The sequence below is a fragment of the Hemibagrus wyckioides genome, linkage group LG27, assembly GCF_019097595.1.
Source record: "Hemibagrus wyckioides isolate EC202008001 linkage group LG27, SWU_Hwy_1.0, whole genome shotgun sequence".
Lineage (NCBI taxonomy): Eukaryota > Metazoa > Chordata > Actinopteri > Siluriformes > Bagridae > Hemibagrus > Hemibagrus wyckioides.
The window spans coordinates 3,262,459-3,281,290 of record NC_080736.1 but is presented as its reverse complement, the minus strand read 5'-3'; the positions used below and the strand labels follow the sequence as shown (position 1 = coordinate 3,281,290).

Genomic DNA, 18,832 nt, shown 5'->3' with positions numbered 1-18,832 from the left:
CTATCTATCTATCTATCTATCTATCTCTCTCTCTATCTGTGTGTCTGTCTGTTTCTTGCTCTATCTATCTATCTATCTATCTATCTATCTATCTATCTATCTATCTATCTATCTATCTATGTGTCTGTCTGTTTCTTGCTCTCTCTGTCTGTCTTTCTGGTTATCTATCCGTTTGTTGCTCTATCTATCTATCTATCTATCTATCTATCTATCTATCTATCTATCTATCTATCTATCTATCTATCTATCTATCTATCCGTCTGTCTATCTATCCGTCTGTCTATCTATCTATCTATCTATCTATCTATCTATCTATCTATCTATCTATCTATCTATCTATCCATCTATCTATCTATCCCCATATGTTGAAGGGCCAGTGTGGAAACACTGTTGCTAGGCAACTGAAGAAGAAAAAAAAAGATGAATGCTAACAGCTGAGGCTAATGTTTTCTCCGGTTAGCAAGTGGAAATTTAAGTTTGTTATTAATATTATTTGAAGAGCGAAAATGTAAAACAAACCACCGTGAATATCAACATTTCTCTCAGGTGTGTAGGTAAGTTACTAAAAAAAAAAAAACAACAAACAATTTTATACGGTTAAAAGTATTTGTGATTATATTTAGCATTAACCGCTAACCGAGTGTTAACTGTGGTGTTTGTTGAAATGTGAAACAAACGGATTTTTGTGTATATCCTTTGGACTTAAAGTTATTTTTATTGAGTGAAATTGTGACTTTTTATGTGTTGAGTGCCACAAGAGTGCGCTGTTTAGGAATGTTTGTGAAAATACAGCCGTATTTAACTGTTTAATATTTGCAATCGTTAACTGGCAAACGGATCTCGGAGTCGAGTCAGACGCGCGAGTCAATCGATTCGGAATCAATTCGTCCCGTCGTGTTTTTCAGTGTTAAACTTCAACGGATTAAGTATTTTATTAATATTATGTTATAACTTCTCGTTATTTTTATCACTTAGAAATATCTCCACATGCTAATTTAAATAAGATTCGTTCAGTATGTTGTTCGGTTCACACTTTCAGATCATTTGACTCGGTTCACTCATGAGTCGACTCTTTCGGTTTTACTATCGACACTTTTTTTTAAAAAATTTTATTTTTGTATAAATAAATAAAGTTTAGATAAAGTTTAAGATTTTTGAAGATTGTTTGTTCTTCTTTTCTTAACTATTGGAAAGTCTTAACCCACCTTCTAATTAATAAAACACTAATTTATTTCGATTTTATTGGGGAAAAAATCTATTTCAGTTAAGGCACTAAAGTGGCCCAAAAGGTTCTAAAGTGCATTAAAAACAAATAAAGCAAGCCACCTTGTGTTCATTCCATTGTGTTCAGTATGTGTTTTATAAAGGTAATATATACTCGACTAGCCATTTAAAGTAAAGTGAGTTTTGTCCCTGTGCACACTTATTTATTTGCAATCATGAAACCATGTTTTTTAAGCGCTGTTTAGTAGATAAAGTGTGTGTGAGTGTGTTTTCTTGTTTTCTGGAGAGTGTGTTAGGGGATGGTCTTTAGGGAGAGTTAGTTAAATGGTGGTTTGGGGCTGAAAATGAAAAACGAGGGGCAGCTACAGTCTCTTCAATTTACCCGTCTCCCACTGGGTTCTTCTCATCTTAGGGGAGCAGTTGCTACTATACACACCTGTGTGTGTGTGTGTGTGTGTGTGTGTGTAATTGATGCATGAATCTTGTAATGCCAGGAGACAGTGTGGGTTGGGTTGTCATTCTCTCTCTCTCTCTCTATCTCTCTCTATCTGTCTTTGTCTCTGGTCTGTCTGTCTGTCTTTCTCTGTTTCTGGTCTGTCTGTCTCTCTGGTCCATCTGTCTGTTTCTGGTCTGTCTGTCTCTCTCTTGTCTGTCTGTCTGTCTATCTATCTATCTATCTATCTATCTATCTATCTATCTATCTATCTATCTCTCTATCTCTCTATCTCTGTCCTGTCTGTCTCTGGTCTCTCTTTCTCTCTCTCTGTGTCTCTCTGACACACACACGCGCACCACAGCAGCTGAATAATTCACAAAAGCAGGAGAGAAATCATCTCCCTGTGAGGACAAAAGTTCATTTTAGCCTGTTGCAGAAAGCTTCTGAGAACAGCATCAGATTATCATTTAAATCAGATTGTTTCCCGTCTCCAGAGCCCGCAGTGTGCAGTGCAGAAAAACACAGCGTGGCCTTCTCCGGATTGCAATATAGACACTCCAGAGTGTACAGATATTACATTTGTAAATGGTGCATATTAAAAATTCAGTGAGCGAAGAATCTATTGGCAATCAGATGTTTCTGTGTTGCAGCATTGCAGCTCACACCTCGGATTGTAACGAGACTCGAAACGAGTGAATTCTTACTGAAGGCGATATTAGCGTACGGTTATTACAGAAAACTAGGATGGAAGTAATTAACAAAAAGGCTATAAGGTTCTTAAAGAATTTGAAATTTGTAGTTAAATTTCACAATTTAAAGAAAATTTGATTTTCGTAAAGTTGGCTGTAAACACTCCAGGACAAAAACATCAAGAAAGAATAATAAAAAAAAAAAAAGAATGAATTTTTATTAAGTTAAATCAAAATTAAGTTAGAATTAAATTGAATTTAATTAATTTAGTTACATTTTTAACAATGAACATTGTCTCAAAGCAGCTTTACAGAACATGAGAAATATAGTACAGAAGTCCAAGTTAATGTTAGACAAAATCATCCCTAATGAGAAGCCTGAGGTGACTGTGGTGAGAAAAAACTCCCTTAGATGATGAGGAGGAAACCTTGAGAGGAACCAGACTCAAAAAGGATCCTCATCCTCATTTGGGCGACACCAGAGAGTTATTATAAATCATTATAAGCACCAGAGAGTTATTATGAACAATGTCCTTTCCACAGTCAGTTGGAGTTGTGTGATGGAGATACAGCATATGTAGAATGTTATTGTGTGTATTGATTAGGAGGTCGTTGTCCTCAAAGTCCACATGGGGCCGGCATCTTCTCTTCCAATTTCCGAAATTTTCACGAAGCAGAATCCAGCTGGAGCTTGATGCCTCAGGATACTCGCAGGGTCGGCCTCTTCTCACTGAAGGTCTGAAAACTTCACGAAGCGGAACAGGCCTGGAGAAGGCACACTCTCTAGATGCAATCTCAAGGGCAGAAAAAGGGAAACAAGTAGAAAAGAATTAGCATAGCTGCTGTTTATAATATTAGCAAGCGGTAGGTGATAAGAATTTACAATTACATCTAGGTTTTTTTCCAATGAAATAAAAATTTGCTTTGGGTCGGATGGCATTTCTCTCTCTCTCTCTCTCTCGTCTTGTGTATCACAATATAACCAGCCAATCGTACCTGTCTGTGAGAATCCTTTTTTTATGTGTTTCCTTGTCCAAAGGGAAAGTATGGAAACTAACCACAGAATTAAACCTTGAGGATGTGTCAAATAACAGGAGGCAGCAATACATAGACGTTGATCCTTTACACCAAAGACACTTAAAGCTTCTTGAACTCAATAAAAATATAAAATGATTATTTGTAATTACTAGTTAATCAAAAAAATTGACCGGAAGGTCATGTACTACTGAGATTTTACTGGAAATACGTAGGCAGTGGGTCGTGCATAGAGTCCATTGGTTGCTGTCACATGATAGGTGAGGGAATCAGCAGGTAATCTTCACAGATCAGCTATAACATTATGACCACTGAGAGGTGAAGTGAATAAGACTGAGTATCCCCTCATCATGGCACCTGTTAGTGGGTGGGATATATTACGCAGCAAGTGAACACTTTGTCCTCAAAGTTGATGTTAGAAGCAGGAAAAATGGACAAGTGTAAGGATTTGAGCGAGTTTGACGAAGGGCCAAATTGTGATGGTTAGACCACTGGATCAGAGCATCTCCAAAACTGCAGCTCTTGTGGGGTGTTCCCGGTCTGCAGTGGTCAGTATCTATCAAAAGTGGTCCAAGGAAGGAACAGTGGTGAACCGGAGACAGGGTCATGGATGGCCAAGGCACATTGATAGACGTGGGGAGAGAAGGTTGGACCGTGTGATCCGATCCAACAGACGAGCTGCTGTTGCTCAAATTGCTGAAGAAGTTAATGCTGGTTCTGATAGAAAGGGGTCAGAATACATAGTGCAGGATGGGTCAGGGCTATTTCGACAGCAAAAGGGGGACCAACACAATATTAGGCAGGTGGTCATAATGTTATGCCTGGTCAGTGTATTTTATATTAGATCTTCTGATCCTTGAGGATCTGAAACCATTTCTTCTTCTGTGGAGAAAGATACAGTTTTTCAGGATTGCAAAATAATGATGATTATTATTATTATAATGAATAGACATTTTGTGTGCATCAAAGGCTGGAAAGTAATGCTGTCTGCTGGGGTACTTCATCTGGCTGGCTTTTCAAGGCATATATGAGTTCCTGTGAATCCTGAATGAATCCTTTGATGCCTTATGCATGGAATAATCCTTGGGTGCAGCATGAGGTTTGGAGCAGGGGTGCAAGCGTACAAAGTCAAGCTATTTATATTTCCATTTTAACTTCATTAAGATTAATAGGTTTACAGACATAAACATTCACTCTACTGTGTTATTAGTTTATCAGAGCCGACATACCCTACCCTGTGTAACTGCATGGTTTACTGGGGGCTTAGGGCCAACGATAAATTTTTGAAACACTTACACAGCAAAGTCCAAGCAGGGAAAGTTTTGCACGACATCATTTCCATCAGTGTCACCGGAGCTATAATCGAATCGAACTCCTGACAAAAGAAATAGTTTTCCGTCTCAGTGCAGGTGCTGCTGTCAGGTCCGATCGGAGTCGTGTCATGGAAAACAGAGCCCTCTCTTTGGTGAAGGAAAAAAAAGACAATAAGATCTCTAACACGTGTGTGTGTGTGTGTGTGTGTGTGGCATCCCGAGACACCTGGTTTTAGTTTTCCCACGCCTGACTCAGACCATCAATCTTAACCACGATTTTGCGCAATGACGTGAATCTCATTTGACTGGATAATGTATCCAAAGTCCAGAAAATCAGTCTTAAGAAGAAGAAAAAACCCCATACGGATGAAATCTTTTAGAGGATTAAAGGCGAGTCAGCACATGTGATTGCTTGTTTGTCGGAGAGTCGAACAGAACTCTCGTCTAGCTTTCGCATCACAACAAAGTGCTACACCAGCGTTTCCCTGACGCGCAGTCGGCGCGCCGTGGAGAATAGAGGATGGACGCGTAAATGAGGATCGAATTTGGCACCATTACCGATTCCTCATCAAATAACCCCACCACAGCAGTTTCCCATCACGATCGCCTGACAGCGATAACAACACCAGCTGGCTGCCGGCTCTTTACAGCACATTAACAGCCCAGAACCTCGTAAATATATCAGGGTGTAAATGTGAACTCTCAGCACAGGTGCGAGACCGGATTAACGGACTGCCGTTACGGCGCATTGTCAAAATGTTTCCATGCAAAATTATTCACAAGTAATGTATTTTTACATTCAGTCTACAGTCACACTTTAATTTCCTCAAAAGGGGATAGTAAAAGATCCAGTAAAATCATACGTTATCTAACGCCGCATTCGACAAGAGGTCTTATTTCTGTAACTCACAGTTCCCAATTGGTTAATCGCAAGTTTAAGTATACAAGTTGTTGATCTTTCGGCTGCTCCCTGGTCCGCACGACAACTTGGCACAGGTTTTACACCAGATGCCCTTCCTGACACAACCCTCCCATTTTTATCCGGGCTTGGGGCATCCAGTGGATGGGGTTTGGGTACTGACTGGGAATTGAACCCGGGCCTTCCGCATGGTAGGCGGTTTGCTTTAAATCAATCAACATACAGATGTAACACTGACTAGACAGACTTTTCACTCTCAGGTTTTTGGCAAAATATACAACCCAATGCTTCGTTCTCATCTACACCGATCAGCCATAACACTATGAGCACTGAGAAAACTGCAGCTCTTGTGGGGTGTTCCCGGTCTGCAGTGATCACAAGTGGTCCAAGGAAGGAACAGTGGTGAACCGGCGACGGGCAGCCAAAGCTCACTGATGCATGTGGGGAGCAAAAAATGCTGGCCCGTCTGATCCGATCCAACAGATGAGCTACTGTTGCTCAGTGGCTGTTGCTGATGGCTGTGGCCTCTTTCAGCAGGATAATGCTCCGTGCCACAAAGCAAAAATAGTTCAGGAATGGTTTGATGAACACAGTAACGAGTTCGAGGTGTTGACTTGGCCTCCAAATTCCCTACATCTCAATCCAATCCAGCATCTGTGGGATGTGCTGGACAAACAAGTCCGATCCACCTCGCAACTTACAGGACTTAAAGGATCTGCTGCTAACATCTTGGTGCCAGATACCACAGCACACCTTCAGGGATCTACTGGAGTCCATGCCTTGAAGGGTCAGGGTTGTTTTGGCAGCAACATTATTAGGCAGGTGGTCATAATGTCATGCCTGGTTGGTGTATATCCAGTTAATTATTTTAATAATGAATGAAATCGATCTTCAGTAACCACTTGGCTGTGATCAGGTTCACACTGTTTGTGTGGCAGGAATATACCCTGGATTAGACACCAGCCCATCACTAGAAACACACACTCATTCACACCTTCAGGGAAGTTTATCATATCCAGCTTCAACGTCTCTGACTGTGAATGGTTTAGTCTATTCAATTATATATGCTAACTTCTCATAAATAGAGAGAATTTGTGGTTTGCACTCTCAGTACCGATGCCTGAGTTCGACAGTGTGCTACTTCTACCACCATGTCCTCCATACAGACCGCTCAGGGTTAAGGGATGAAGGACGGTGGATAAAGAGATAGCTTTCTCATGGTGATGGATATCTCCTGTTTGTTCTGAGATGTTCTCAAGGACGGATTTAAGTGCTGTTTTAGCACACACACATCCACATGGCTGAAAGACTTGAAAACAGTTTAGTTGTGTTTTCAGTAGCAGCATGCAATCAGCCTGATTTTCTTTCTTTCTTTCTTTCTTTCTTTCTTTCTTTATATAAGAAGAGCTCAGCAGGAATGATGAAGTTATTTATCAGAAGATCTCAGCTGAAATCAAGCCACAAGCCTGGACCAGATTCTCCTCAGTATCTCAGGTGACTTAATAATGATTTACACTAAGGTCACAAAATTGTCTCGTAAAATCGTTGAGAACGAGACAAAATGAGAGGAACATCCATTCTTTTTTAAACATGAACATTAACAGTAAAATGCTGGAGCCAGCTCTATTTTATAACGAACACAGAAGCCATTTAATTAACCAGTGATTAAGGTGATAAATAAAACTAATACTAGTCAGCGATATAATAGTGACTTCTTTTAGATTTGACAGCAAAAAGAGAAAAAAAACCCTGACCCAAACCTGCCTTTTCTCTCCCAAGTGTTTCAAAAAGCAAGTGCTTGTGTTTAAAGTCAGTGGTCTAGACGAAAAAAACCCAGTCTCAGATGCTTTTACTCAAGAAAATCTGGAAATCTCTGAGGCATGACCTACACCCAGGTGATTTGAATAATCTGAATAAAGAAGCTGCCGACTCTAAATACGAGGAATTTTCCTCCCCGAGTCAATATTAACAACATTTTTAGATTCAAGTCGCCGCTTCCGAAACACGTCTAAAGTCTGCATCTTTTAATATACTCGTCTTAAACTTAATGAGCACAAGATTTCCCTTGTACATATTTTCACTTTTATTTAGTCTTTATTCATCTAATTGTCATCTAAAGGCTCTGGATCTCATACATTTCCTCATCACACATTACTCCACGTAAGTGTTCTCAGCGTTCTTCACGGTCTGCATCCTCCCAGCAGTGTGTACTACCGAATCACACGCTGCAGGTGAACAGCAAGCCTTAAGAGAGCGCTCTTCAGTCAAAGACCTGAAGCACCTTGACAATTAACTCGAGCATTCATCAAGCAAACATGAATTCACTGAGCTTCTCCAATCCTCCTCTTCAAGCCATATTATGAAATAAACATAAATAGCTCTTGCGCTTAAGTCTCAGAGAGGAAGAAACACACACACACACACACAATTTTACTTTAATACACAGCTTTTCTTAAATAAACCTGAGATTTTTTTTTTTGTTGCACAATTTGGCACCACACATGTTGTTGTAGATGGAGAGAAGAGGTCCAGCGAGCTCACGGCCACACCATGAGGGAAGCAGCGCTAATCTAAAACATATGACGTTCCTATACAAATGAAAGTCTTTCCCGCTAGCAACGTTAGCCGCGTTACTGGAGAAGCCAAACATCACGGGAAATAATAGGCGGGGAGCTTAATTCAGACAGACGAGCTTTGCTTCTTAGCTCCGGCTGAGCAATTACAGCTGCTTTAAGTGATACAGGAAAGACGGATGACTTTAATGGGACCGAACCCAGTCCCGTCACACTGCAAATGAATGAGCGGGGCGCTGGAAACCGAGGGACTATAAGAATGAATGGTGCGTTTTAGTTCTTCAATCTCTCTCTCTCTGTAGCCGATCTCTAACCGAAGCATCTCTTTGTGTCCTTCTTGAATCGAATTTCTGGTGTACACAATAGCAAAGACCTTTCAAGCGAAAGTAAAGACATCGTACATGGAAACTATTTAGTAGAAACGTTAGTGACAAATACATGTGTATGATTATTGGACAATTTTACTGTTATATCCCTAACGCGTTTCATTCCTTTCAAACCACAGAAATTTCCCACCGATTACAATTTTCTATTTATTTTCATATTTTTATCTGTTAATAGCTGCGTTTAATGTACTGGAACATCCCTGAAACAAATTAGCAGCTCCAAACAATCGTTCCCTCATATCTATTATTTCTCACTCTCTTGAAGTTAATAATAATTTACAAAAAAATGCAGCTTGTTATGTTACAGAGACGTTACTCCAATGTCAGGACTCACATTTAATTTTTGGCTCTGAGTCTAACAAAGGAGACATTGGAGACTCCTTATGGAAAATCAATATCAATATTATTTTGGATTTGTTGTTGCTATAGAAACTCATTAGAACAAGCACAATTCTACAAACCTGGAATTCACAGCTGCAGCTACTTTAATTGAAAATGAAATCTATTGACCAATCAGAATTGAGAATTCAACAGATGTTAAAGAATCGAAATTTTGCAAGGAATTTGTATCGGAATATGAAGCATTTTCAGCATTCAAACAAACCGAACCCTGGCTAAGTCGCGCTTACGTTCAAAACTTGTTAGCATCAGTGGAAAGCCAAGGCAAGGCAACAGATTTTTTTTTCATTCAGTAAAAGCTGTTTCTAAAGACTCGACCCTCGATACCAGCGTTTCCTTCGACATGCGTTCAAAAGCTAGGTGATTTTTCGGGTGTTTTTTTGTTGACAGATTGGTGGTGTGGGCGGTCTGTTCTATTTTTAGCCCAAGCTTGGTGGCACGACTTCCTGTGAGGAGCCTTGACATGGAATGCTTGGCTTGGGTCAGTTCTTTGTGAGCAGCCATACAGTTTACATACGCTTCATATCGGTCATATTGGTCATATTTTTGGGAGCTGGAACGGATTATCTACATTTACATTATTTCTTATGGGAAAATTAGTTCCGTAATATAAATTTTCACCTTAAGAACTTGCCTCCAGAACCAATTAAATTCCTATGGCGAGGTTCCACTGTATAATCAGTTTCTGTGTGGGATAAAAGTCCAGTGTGTGTTGTTATGTGTTGCCATAATAATGAATCATTTATCAGTATAGACAAAGAAAACCTATTATATGCTTTCTTATACACAAGATCTTATCATTATCTCTTTATTTTTATCTGTAACAGCATGATGGATGCTGGAAAGTTCGTTTTATACTGTCAGAGTTTAACAACCACTTTATATCTGTGTTCATTGATCTGTTTCTGGTTTACAGGCTCGTTAATTAGGAGTCAACTCCAAAATTTCTACGAATCGAACGGCCCTAATGGAAAAGCGGTTCGTCGTCCGCGTCGTGCATTCCTGAAAAGCCGCCCATAAAAAATCGAACAAGCAAATTAAGAAAAGATTTAAAAACGAGGACTCCGTTTGATGAAAGTAGACAGCCAAGCCCTGTTTGTATTTATACAACAGAGAGAAATAATAATAATTGATGATTTATTTACACCATGAAACTATTCAGTAGAAATCTAAATGTGTATTCAGGATTAGGAAGATTCAGGCTCCCAAGAACAATCATTTCAGAGATACAGAATCATCCACTGACCTGTTGTGGTTAATGATATTTTTAAATAGCTCATTATTTCAATTAAAGAAATTATATCTGAATGTACAAATAGCGATTTACTAGTACAGGATTTTTTAAAAATATGGAATATAATCCCTCAGTGGAGAATTTTATTCACATCATTGCCAAATTCTAAAAAGAATTCTCCTTTTCTGTGTCCCAGTCTTTCTGCGAGTGTCTTCCATTATTAATTATTACGGTTAATATTTTATTAGCATGTCGTAGCATTCCAGAAACTCCACACACCATGCACATTTCTTGCTGTAAGTCTAGGCTGTGTGTTTTCAGCTCGGTGCTCCAGTTGTGATTACAGACCCACTGTTCCATTACTATAATCCCTCTCTAAGCCCGGGTTTAATCCTCATTTGGCTTTTACCCTGTAATGTGCTGCTTCAGGCTTTGCACCAGCCAAGAGGTTCACTATAGACGCATTGCGTGCGAGAGCGCAGGTTAACATGTCTGCGTGCACGAGAGGCATATTCTGACAGACGGCTAAAACAACGACCCCTTTCTGACCTCGGCACACGTCTAGACAGCCGCTGTTGTAGCCTGTAGCGTACAGCGTCACTCAGGACACACGTCTCACACACACCCCAGGGCTTGGGGCGAGATGTGACAAAATGAAAAAAACAGGCCAAGATTTTTCCAAATGACAGAACAGAAAGAGAGCTGAAAGATGAGTACAAACTAAAGATACGCTTTATAGAAGTCATCAATCAGAACACAGAGCAAGAAAAGAAATCTCAAACAGTTAATACAGAACAGTCGTATGTGATGGAAACAGCAGTCTGAGTGCTCAAAGAGGATTTTTCAGCCCATGAGCTGCTCAACCCAACGTAAGACTTTACATCTGGACCATGACAGCGTACAGTATGTTGCACACCCGCTCTTTTCCAGTCTCTCTTTTATGGTGTTTGACAAGCGAGTCCAAATTGAGACCAGAAGCCTAAGCCACTCAGGCAAAGAGTTTCTAGCCATGGAGTAAGAGTTGACACACCAGTGCTACAGAGCCACACCTAACATCTCCAGGTTGAGAAGAAAGTCCCAAGCCGGAGAATTGAGACCAAACTGTAGAGTCCAAAGCAATTTCAATCTCAACAAGCTATACGTTATTTCCAACAAGTTATGTGTACAGAACTCTCGCCATCTAGAATCGAATCTGTTCCACCTCTGAACTAGCAGACTGAGAAACGGTTCAGGGAACGGAGTCAGCTGTACTTTAATTTTCCACAGCGTGGGTGTTAAATCTTAGCTTGTGTGAGAAATGATGGTGCGCGTGTGTGTGTGTGTGTGTGTGTGTGTGTGTGCTGACTCATTCGATCAGCAGTGGATGCTAGTCTGCCAACTGCACTGGCATTCAAGCCTTGGAACCTGTGGGAGCGTCTGTCTGAGAGAACGAGGGAAAGAAATAGACACTGCAGAATTATGCATGTGACATCTCTCAGTTTGGAGATAAGCCTGACGAATCGAGCCCCGCTGCCCTCAGAGGCTCAATTCCACATCGCTATTAATTAAAATATGAATTATGCGCCTTATCTGAGGCCTGCGGTGATCTGCGCTCAAGGCTTCTGGAGCAGTTTGGGAGGCGTTCCGTTATATTCCAGGACCCATTGTGGCAGTTCTGCTGCAATTCCGTGTTAAAGAGGAGACGCTGTAATCCATTCACCTCATCAATGCCTCTGTCCTTCACTCCGAGTCCCTTTTTAATGTAATTTATTATGACAGGAAATAGCAGGAGAAGATCAGGAAGCTCCATCAGCTCCAAACAATCGTGAGCCTGTTAGGCTTTGCTTAGCTCATCATCTCCGTCCACATCGTGATGTGTTTATGACTTAACGTTATATACGTTAAACGTTATATCTGTCTCTTTTACTCTGTTCTACCCCTGCCCCAAAAAATGAGGTACAGGGAACTGACACAATGCTGTCTTTTTTTTCTTTGTTATCATGTTATTGTTTCCACACACTTTACAAAAAAAGAAGCATGATTTCTCATGCCACGTATCTTCAAGGTTTCCTTACTCTTGAATAAACAAATGCTCGACTTGTCCAATAAGAGTCAGATGTTAGCCCTCGCTCTGATGTTAGCACTAAACGCAAGGTTCTTTTTATTAGCATGAACCTCCTCATTGATTAACAGTTCAATTTAAAACGTCTGTAAAATATAAGCTGCAGATACAGCGCGTAAAAATATCGTGCTTCAAATTCTGCAGTACAAGTAGAACCCTTCTTTTGCAAATTAAGAACTCTTAAAGAATCCAAATCCAAACCACCGCTCATTCTTTTCTTCTTAATATCCCAGAACCTGGTGTTAAATATTTCTCTAAACTGTACTGGTACCTGGTACAGGGTTCTTTAGTTTCCTAATAAGGTTCTACCGGACACCCTTTCTGAGAGGTAAGAAGTCAGTTAAAGGGTTCTACAACACTGGAACAGAGAGGGACAACCGAAGAACCCTTAAGATTTCTCTTTTTGTTTTAAGTGTATTGCAGATGGTCCCCTGGTCACTATTCATCGGTTGGTTCTCCGTGTTCTGCTTGAAATCCTTTCTGATTGGACGGCTGATGAACTGATGAACAGAACTGATGGGTTCTACAACACTAGAACACAGAGGGAAAACAGAAGAACCACTGAGATTACTAATATTTTTTTAATGTATGTCTCAGAGCGTCCGTCTCCAGCTGTTCCTATATTTCATCTTAATGTAGCGTATCTTTCTCTCTGTCCATAATTCATATTCATTTCATAAAAGACATGAAGCCTGACTCTCTCTCTCCCTCTCTTTTTCTCTCTCTCTCCCTCCCTCCCTCTCTCTCTCTACCACTCTGTCTCTCTCTCTCTCTCTCTCCCTCTTTCTCTCTCTCACTCCCCCCTTACTATCTCTCTTTCTAGTGCCCCCCCCCTCTCTCCTTCTCCCTCTCTCTGTCTCTCTCTCTCCCTCATTCTTCCTCCCCCTCTCTGCCTCTCTCCGCCTATATTTTATATGAATTTTGTTTTCCTGTGATTATGACTGTGTTCCTCCCTGAATCAGTGGTAAAGTGAAGTGTTTAGTGACAGCAGGAGAGACTGAAGTGTGTTAAATCACCTCCCTCCTAGAGTTGAAGCACAGCACAGTGACAAATCTCTCAGCACATCCATTTCCTCCCCATCCACCTCCACCTCGCTGCATTGCTGGGTCACTTTTCTTAACTGGAGCAGGACAGGAGGGACAGAATGCAGAGAAAGAGGATAGATGTTTGAGTTTCCTGATAGCGTTGTGCTAGTGAGAGGAGGTCTCTTGAGCGGAATATGTACATCCCAAAAGACAAACACAATCCACTTCTCACTATATGAGCACAGATTTGGGAATTTACATTTGCTGTGATCCGAAAGAGCTTGAGAGAAGACGAATGAATAAATTAACTGCTAATAATTCTGGAGCTGAGTGAAAGCTTACACTCTCTGAACAGAAAGCAGGTAATAAGCTGTACTTCTTTCCCTTATAGCTGCAGTGGTACCTTCAGGTTTTATGGTTAAACCTTTAAGAACAATTTAAGGTACAGACTTGCAGCTAAATGACCACCGACTGGACCGTAAATCCTTTAAAATCTAATTACGCGCTACAGATATAAAACCAGTCATCTCGATGGTACACCAGTGAATTGGTGTAAGGTTTATTTCTCTGACTCTAGGCTGGACTGTGTGGCTGCTTTCGCATGCTTCCTCTCACAGTTATCTGAACACGATACTCGGATCAGTTCACGCTTTGTGTGAAAAACGTGTCACTAGCGCAATTACGCAGTTCCCACGTTCGCCCTCTAGGTGGGGATATTTTAGAAGATATTTTCCCACGTCTTGCAATACAAATGCGTGTCAAACGGACCTCATTTGTAACATGGCTTACCTTCGAAAATGATAACACACATCCTGTTATTTTTTACTATGACATTGTTGAATGCGGCTTATGTTTTACATGCGCACACAAAATGTTAGCCAAATTTATTTATTTATTTTAAAAAGCATACTCTTTCCGTCCTCACTTGAGTGTCTTTGAGGCACAAGACGACCTGTACATCCCATAAGCGTCTCCTAAATACCCCATGTGCTGAATATGAAGATGGAACAAAACCCAGAGATTTAGATTTCCTTCTGTCGGTGACAGTAGATGGTGATCGCGTCCTTGGTGTCAAAGCCACTGCTGCGGTGTGTGTGTGTGTGTGTGTGTGTGAGAGAGAGACAGAGAGAGAGAGAGAGAGAGAGAGAGAAACGCGCCATATGCAGCCTTTTAACACATACTGCATCACCTGACGGACGCGGACGCACCATCCAGCTCACAGCAGCGCAAGACAGCGCGCATTAAATTCCGTTTACATTATTTATTTACTTATTTATTTACATTTTGTTTCCATCACCGTTTTTTTGTCACTTACTACCACTGGTGACGGAAGGAGGACGATTGGTCGCTTTGGGAACCGTGACGCTCTGACACGGATTTGATGGATCACCTCTAGTACGCGCGTCCTCAAAGTGCACATTGTCCGATTTCTTTTTTTTTTTCTTTCATTATCCCCCTCTCCGGATACCGTTCCTGCAAAACCTACTTTGGAGATACTTCTTCTTCGGTCTTCTCCTACACCTTAAGAGCAGCACGGTGAGACAGCACAGAGAGGAGAGGGAGAACGTTAAGGGAGAACGGGTTCTCCCACCGATTTGTTTACGAAGAGAGCCCAGGATGTTCCGTGCGCACTCGCATCACGCTGCGCACCGGTCTTCATATGCTTGGATAACTGAATTCTAAATCTTGGAAGTACTGCATTGAAGTTTTCGACTTGAACCCCGATCCCTTTTGTCGTTGCGATCATGCCCGTGAACGCCATGCCGAGAGCAGGAGGCGGCTCTCTGAGTCCGGCGGCGCTGTCCCGCAGCCTCTCCCGGCTCAGGGAGCTTCGAACACGGACTCGCCTCATGCTGTCGCTCGGTGTGGCGCAGATGGTGCTCGGGAGTCTCATTCTGGCTGTGAGCTTCGCCGCGTTGGCTCTTACTACCTCTCCCAGAGTCAGGCATTCCTGTCCTTTCTGGGCCGGCTTCTCGGTAAGTCTTATCTCACTGACACTTTATTCGCTTGAGGCTTACAATGCCCCTGGACACATTCGAGCCAGTTGATGTTAAAAGTCTTTCTGAAGTGTCCAACACTGGCAGGTTGGTGGTGATGGGAGTTGAGCTCACAACCTTCTGATTAGTAATCCAAAGCCTCAACCACTGAACCAGTCTCAAAGAATTAATCTGTGCGGCGGTCAATCACGTTTTAGTGTCCAGCTGTGCTGTTCCAGCTGACTTTACTGTAAACACAAGGTACTTTTTATTCATTTGTAATGACAATAAACTCATCTACAGTCTGAAGGGTCTTCAGATTATTATAGGAATAATAATTATAGGACTTTCTACCACTCATTTCATTATAGGAACAGTGGTAGAAAAATCCAAGTGGCTTTCTTAATTGCCATCATGTTACCTTGATAAACGATCAGTATGATGAGCGAAGTACAGGATGACTGTCTGAATGTTAGATCTACTGCTACAACAAGCTTTGTAATTAGTCAACGGACATCACACATGACACAAAGAACACCTTTGTGTTGTACAGAAGTGTTGACTTTTGTATTCTGTATATACTTTAAAAGGACCAAGCTGTCAAACCATATCAAATATGAAGAAAATGATTCAGGATAAACAACGAACATTACTCACTTCAGACTGTGCGTCAGCTCACAGTTATCTAGCTGCTTGCTTGCCAAAATGATGCCTCTTGTCATCACGGTTAATTGTTTTACTAATATTACATCAACTCCAACACATTACACAGTTCTGCCTCCTCTTCTTTGTTTTCTTGTTTAATCTTTCTATAGTATTTTGAAAATGCTATAGCGAGATGTGGCCCTTAGCTTCAGGGATTCCCTGGAAACCTTGGGCCCCAAGCAATTGCCTGTCCTCTGCTCAGGGGTTTGTTGGCATCTTCTGTCCAACTTTAGATGTTTAAGATACATTTGATGCATTAAAGAAGCAGTTGTGTTAAATCTAAGAGGTTGGTTCAGATGCACATTCGAAAAAGTAAACTGATTGTAGATATGTTTGGAGGTAGTGTAGAATCTGAAAACAGTGTACAGAGTTTTATTAAAACGAACAAGCAGCACTCGGTTTTAACTTGGCATTGTTGTCTGCGTGTGGTTTGGCAGCAGATCTCGCATGCTTTATGAAATGCTGCCATAAATTAAATGCCCACAGTGAAGTGATGAAGTGATCTGCCAGCGTTTGCAGAAAGGTAATAAAAAAAAATCCGTCCAGCTTGTTTTTATCTTTTTTAAAACATCAGGAATTGAGGTGCTTAGCTATTTAGTGGACTCCCTAAGACGATGTCAGGACACCTCTACGCTCTGTTTTTGATAGACCGCTATCTTTAGGTCAAACTTTTTGTCAGGATGCTGACAACTCAGAAGCGTTACCCGTGGTTTAGTACTTTCGTTTTCATGTCGTGTCCAAGGTCAACATCTGCTACATGCAGAGGCTTTCCGGAAAGACAAAGAAGGTCAAAAAGGGCTTGAAGTGATGCAGAGCAAATCCACTTAGTTCCAGCAGAACCCTCGGGCCTTGTGAATAGATCAGGGAACGTCTTTATTTATTCCTTTGTTCTAGGACTTTCAGCTTTTAAACAGCCGAGATCATGATCACACTTTATCAGCTCCAAACTGGCTAACATTATTTGCATGTTTACTTTCATTTAGTTTACTTTTCTTTTTTTTTCTTCACTTTTATGAGTTGGCTGTAATTCGAACGAATGCTTGTGCGACATCAGGGCCATTATTCTGCTTTCCATCTGCAGCATTACTGTGCACTTGGGTTTTCGTCGTTTGTTTGTTTAATTGTTTTTATGGAAAGCGACTACTTGCTAATTAGAATTATACCTCAGTGGACTCTGCTTAAATCTGAAGGTGTGGATTAGATTTCTGTTTAACGCAGCTCTGACCGTAGTTCCAGACCACAGGCTCACTTTAACACATCTAATATTATTTCTATAGTAACAGCCAGGGGAGTAACGATACACTCTAGTCCGCATTTGAGTAAATTGGTGTCACGATTCAGTCTGATTCTGAAAATATACACCGATCAGGCATAACATTGTGAGCAGTGAGAGGTGAAGTGAATAAGACTGATGATCTCCTCATCATGGCACCTGTTAGTGGGTGGGATATATTAGGCAGCAAGTGAACATTTTGTCCTCAAAGTTGATGTTAGAAGCAGGAAAAATGGACAAGTGTAAGGATTTGAGTGAGTTTGACCATCACCAAGGGCCAAATTGTGATGTCTAGACCACTGGATCAGAGCATCTCCAAAACTGCAGCTCTTGTGGGGTGTTCCCGGTCTGCAGTGGTCAGTATCTATCAAAAGTGGTCCAAGGAAGGAACAGTGGTGAACCGGAGACAGGGTCATGGGCGGCCGAGGGCTCATTGATGCACGTGGGGAGAGAAGGCTGGCCCGTGTGATCCGATCCAACAGACGAGCTACTGTTGATCAAATTGCTGAAGAAGTTAATGCTGGTTCTGATAGAAAGGTGTCAGAATACACAGTGCAGGACGGGTCAGGGACCAACACAATATTAGGCAGGTGGTCATAATGTTATGCCTGATTCGTGTATATGTATATATACATAGAATAAGGAAAATAAAGAAAATGTCTGAGCGAAAATGATTGAAAGACTGTCAGCTTCGTAGCAGCACCCGAGGCATCAATTAAACCGGAAATAGAGCTCCAAATGCGGCTAAAATGCCCGACTTCTTTCTCAGACTTCTTACTGTTACATTTTCAGCTACTGACGATCTCTTTATAACGTGTTTGTGTAACTATATAACCTATAATGCGTGTCAGTTGTTGTAATCTGGAGGTATCTGTCATTAATGGCTCAGGTTCTTTTTCATGTTATTTTAACTCTGTGAGCTTCACAGATTGGGACCTCTGGTGTGCCAACAGTTCCATGCATAATTAATACACTGCTGATTTGCATGATGTGAATCTCACATTCCCATGATGCACATCATCACATCTCTGCATCCTGATGCGTCCTTACACCTCTAGTAACAGCTCATTAACAGTGAATGATCCACATCATCTAAGACTAATAATAAACAGATTTAAAACATGTTGTAAAGTAATACAAGGAAAAACGCAGAATTGTTGATGGACACGGGGAAGGTCTGCAGGAGATTATGCTTTGAATTGCTTCTTATTATTATTAACTCTGTGAGGGAATCCGAGGCTGGTGAGGGAACGACTGTTCATATAGCTGTTATAACATAAGTCATGTGTCTGGTAGAAAACTTCCTCTGATATTCTATGTAACTAGTTAGTGGAGGTGTAAGGGGAATAAACATATCCTATTCTCGTTGTTGATTAGTTTCCTCTAACAGCACGCCCTGAAGTGTGCTTTTCCCTTATTTAACAAACAATAAACATGAAAATGTTTCTTCATCTCTGTGAAAACAAACAGGAAATTATATTATAAATTATGCATTTAAAATGTTTAAAACTTCAAAATATTGGCTGCTCCTTGGGCTTTATGCT

At 41.0% G+C, this 18,832-nt stretch overlaps 1 protein-coding gene across 1 annotated transcript in view; it reads left to right on the top strand.

Annotated features, from left to right (window-relative positions):
- The first annotated feature begins 14,464 nt into the window (after positions 1-14,464).
- Positions 14,465-18,832, top strand: part of fam189a1 (family with sequence similarity 189 member A1) — a 140,226-nt gene continuing 135,858 nt past the window's right edge. Inside the window, exon 1 of the mRNA XM_058382379.1 lies at positions 14,465-15,310. Within this exon, the coding sequence (XP_058238362.1) occupies positions 15,080-15,310 (231 nt within the window). The 5' untranslated portion in view covers positions 14,465-15,079. The remainder of the gene's footprint in view (positions 15,311-18,832) is intronic.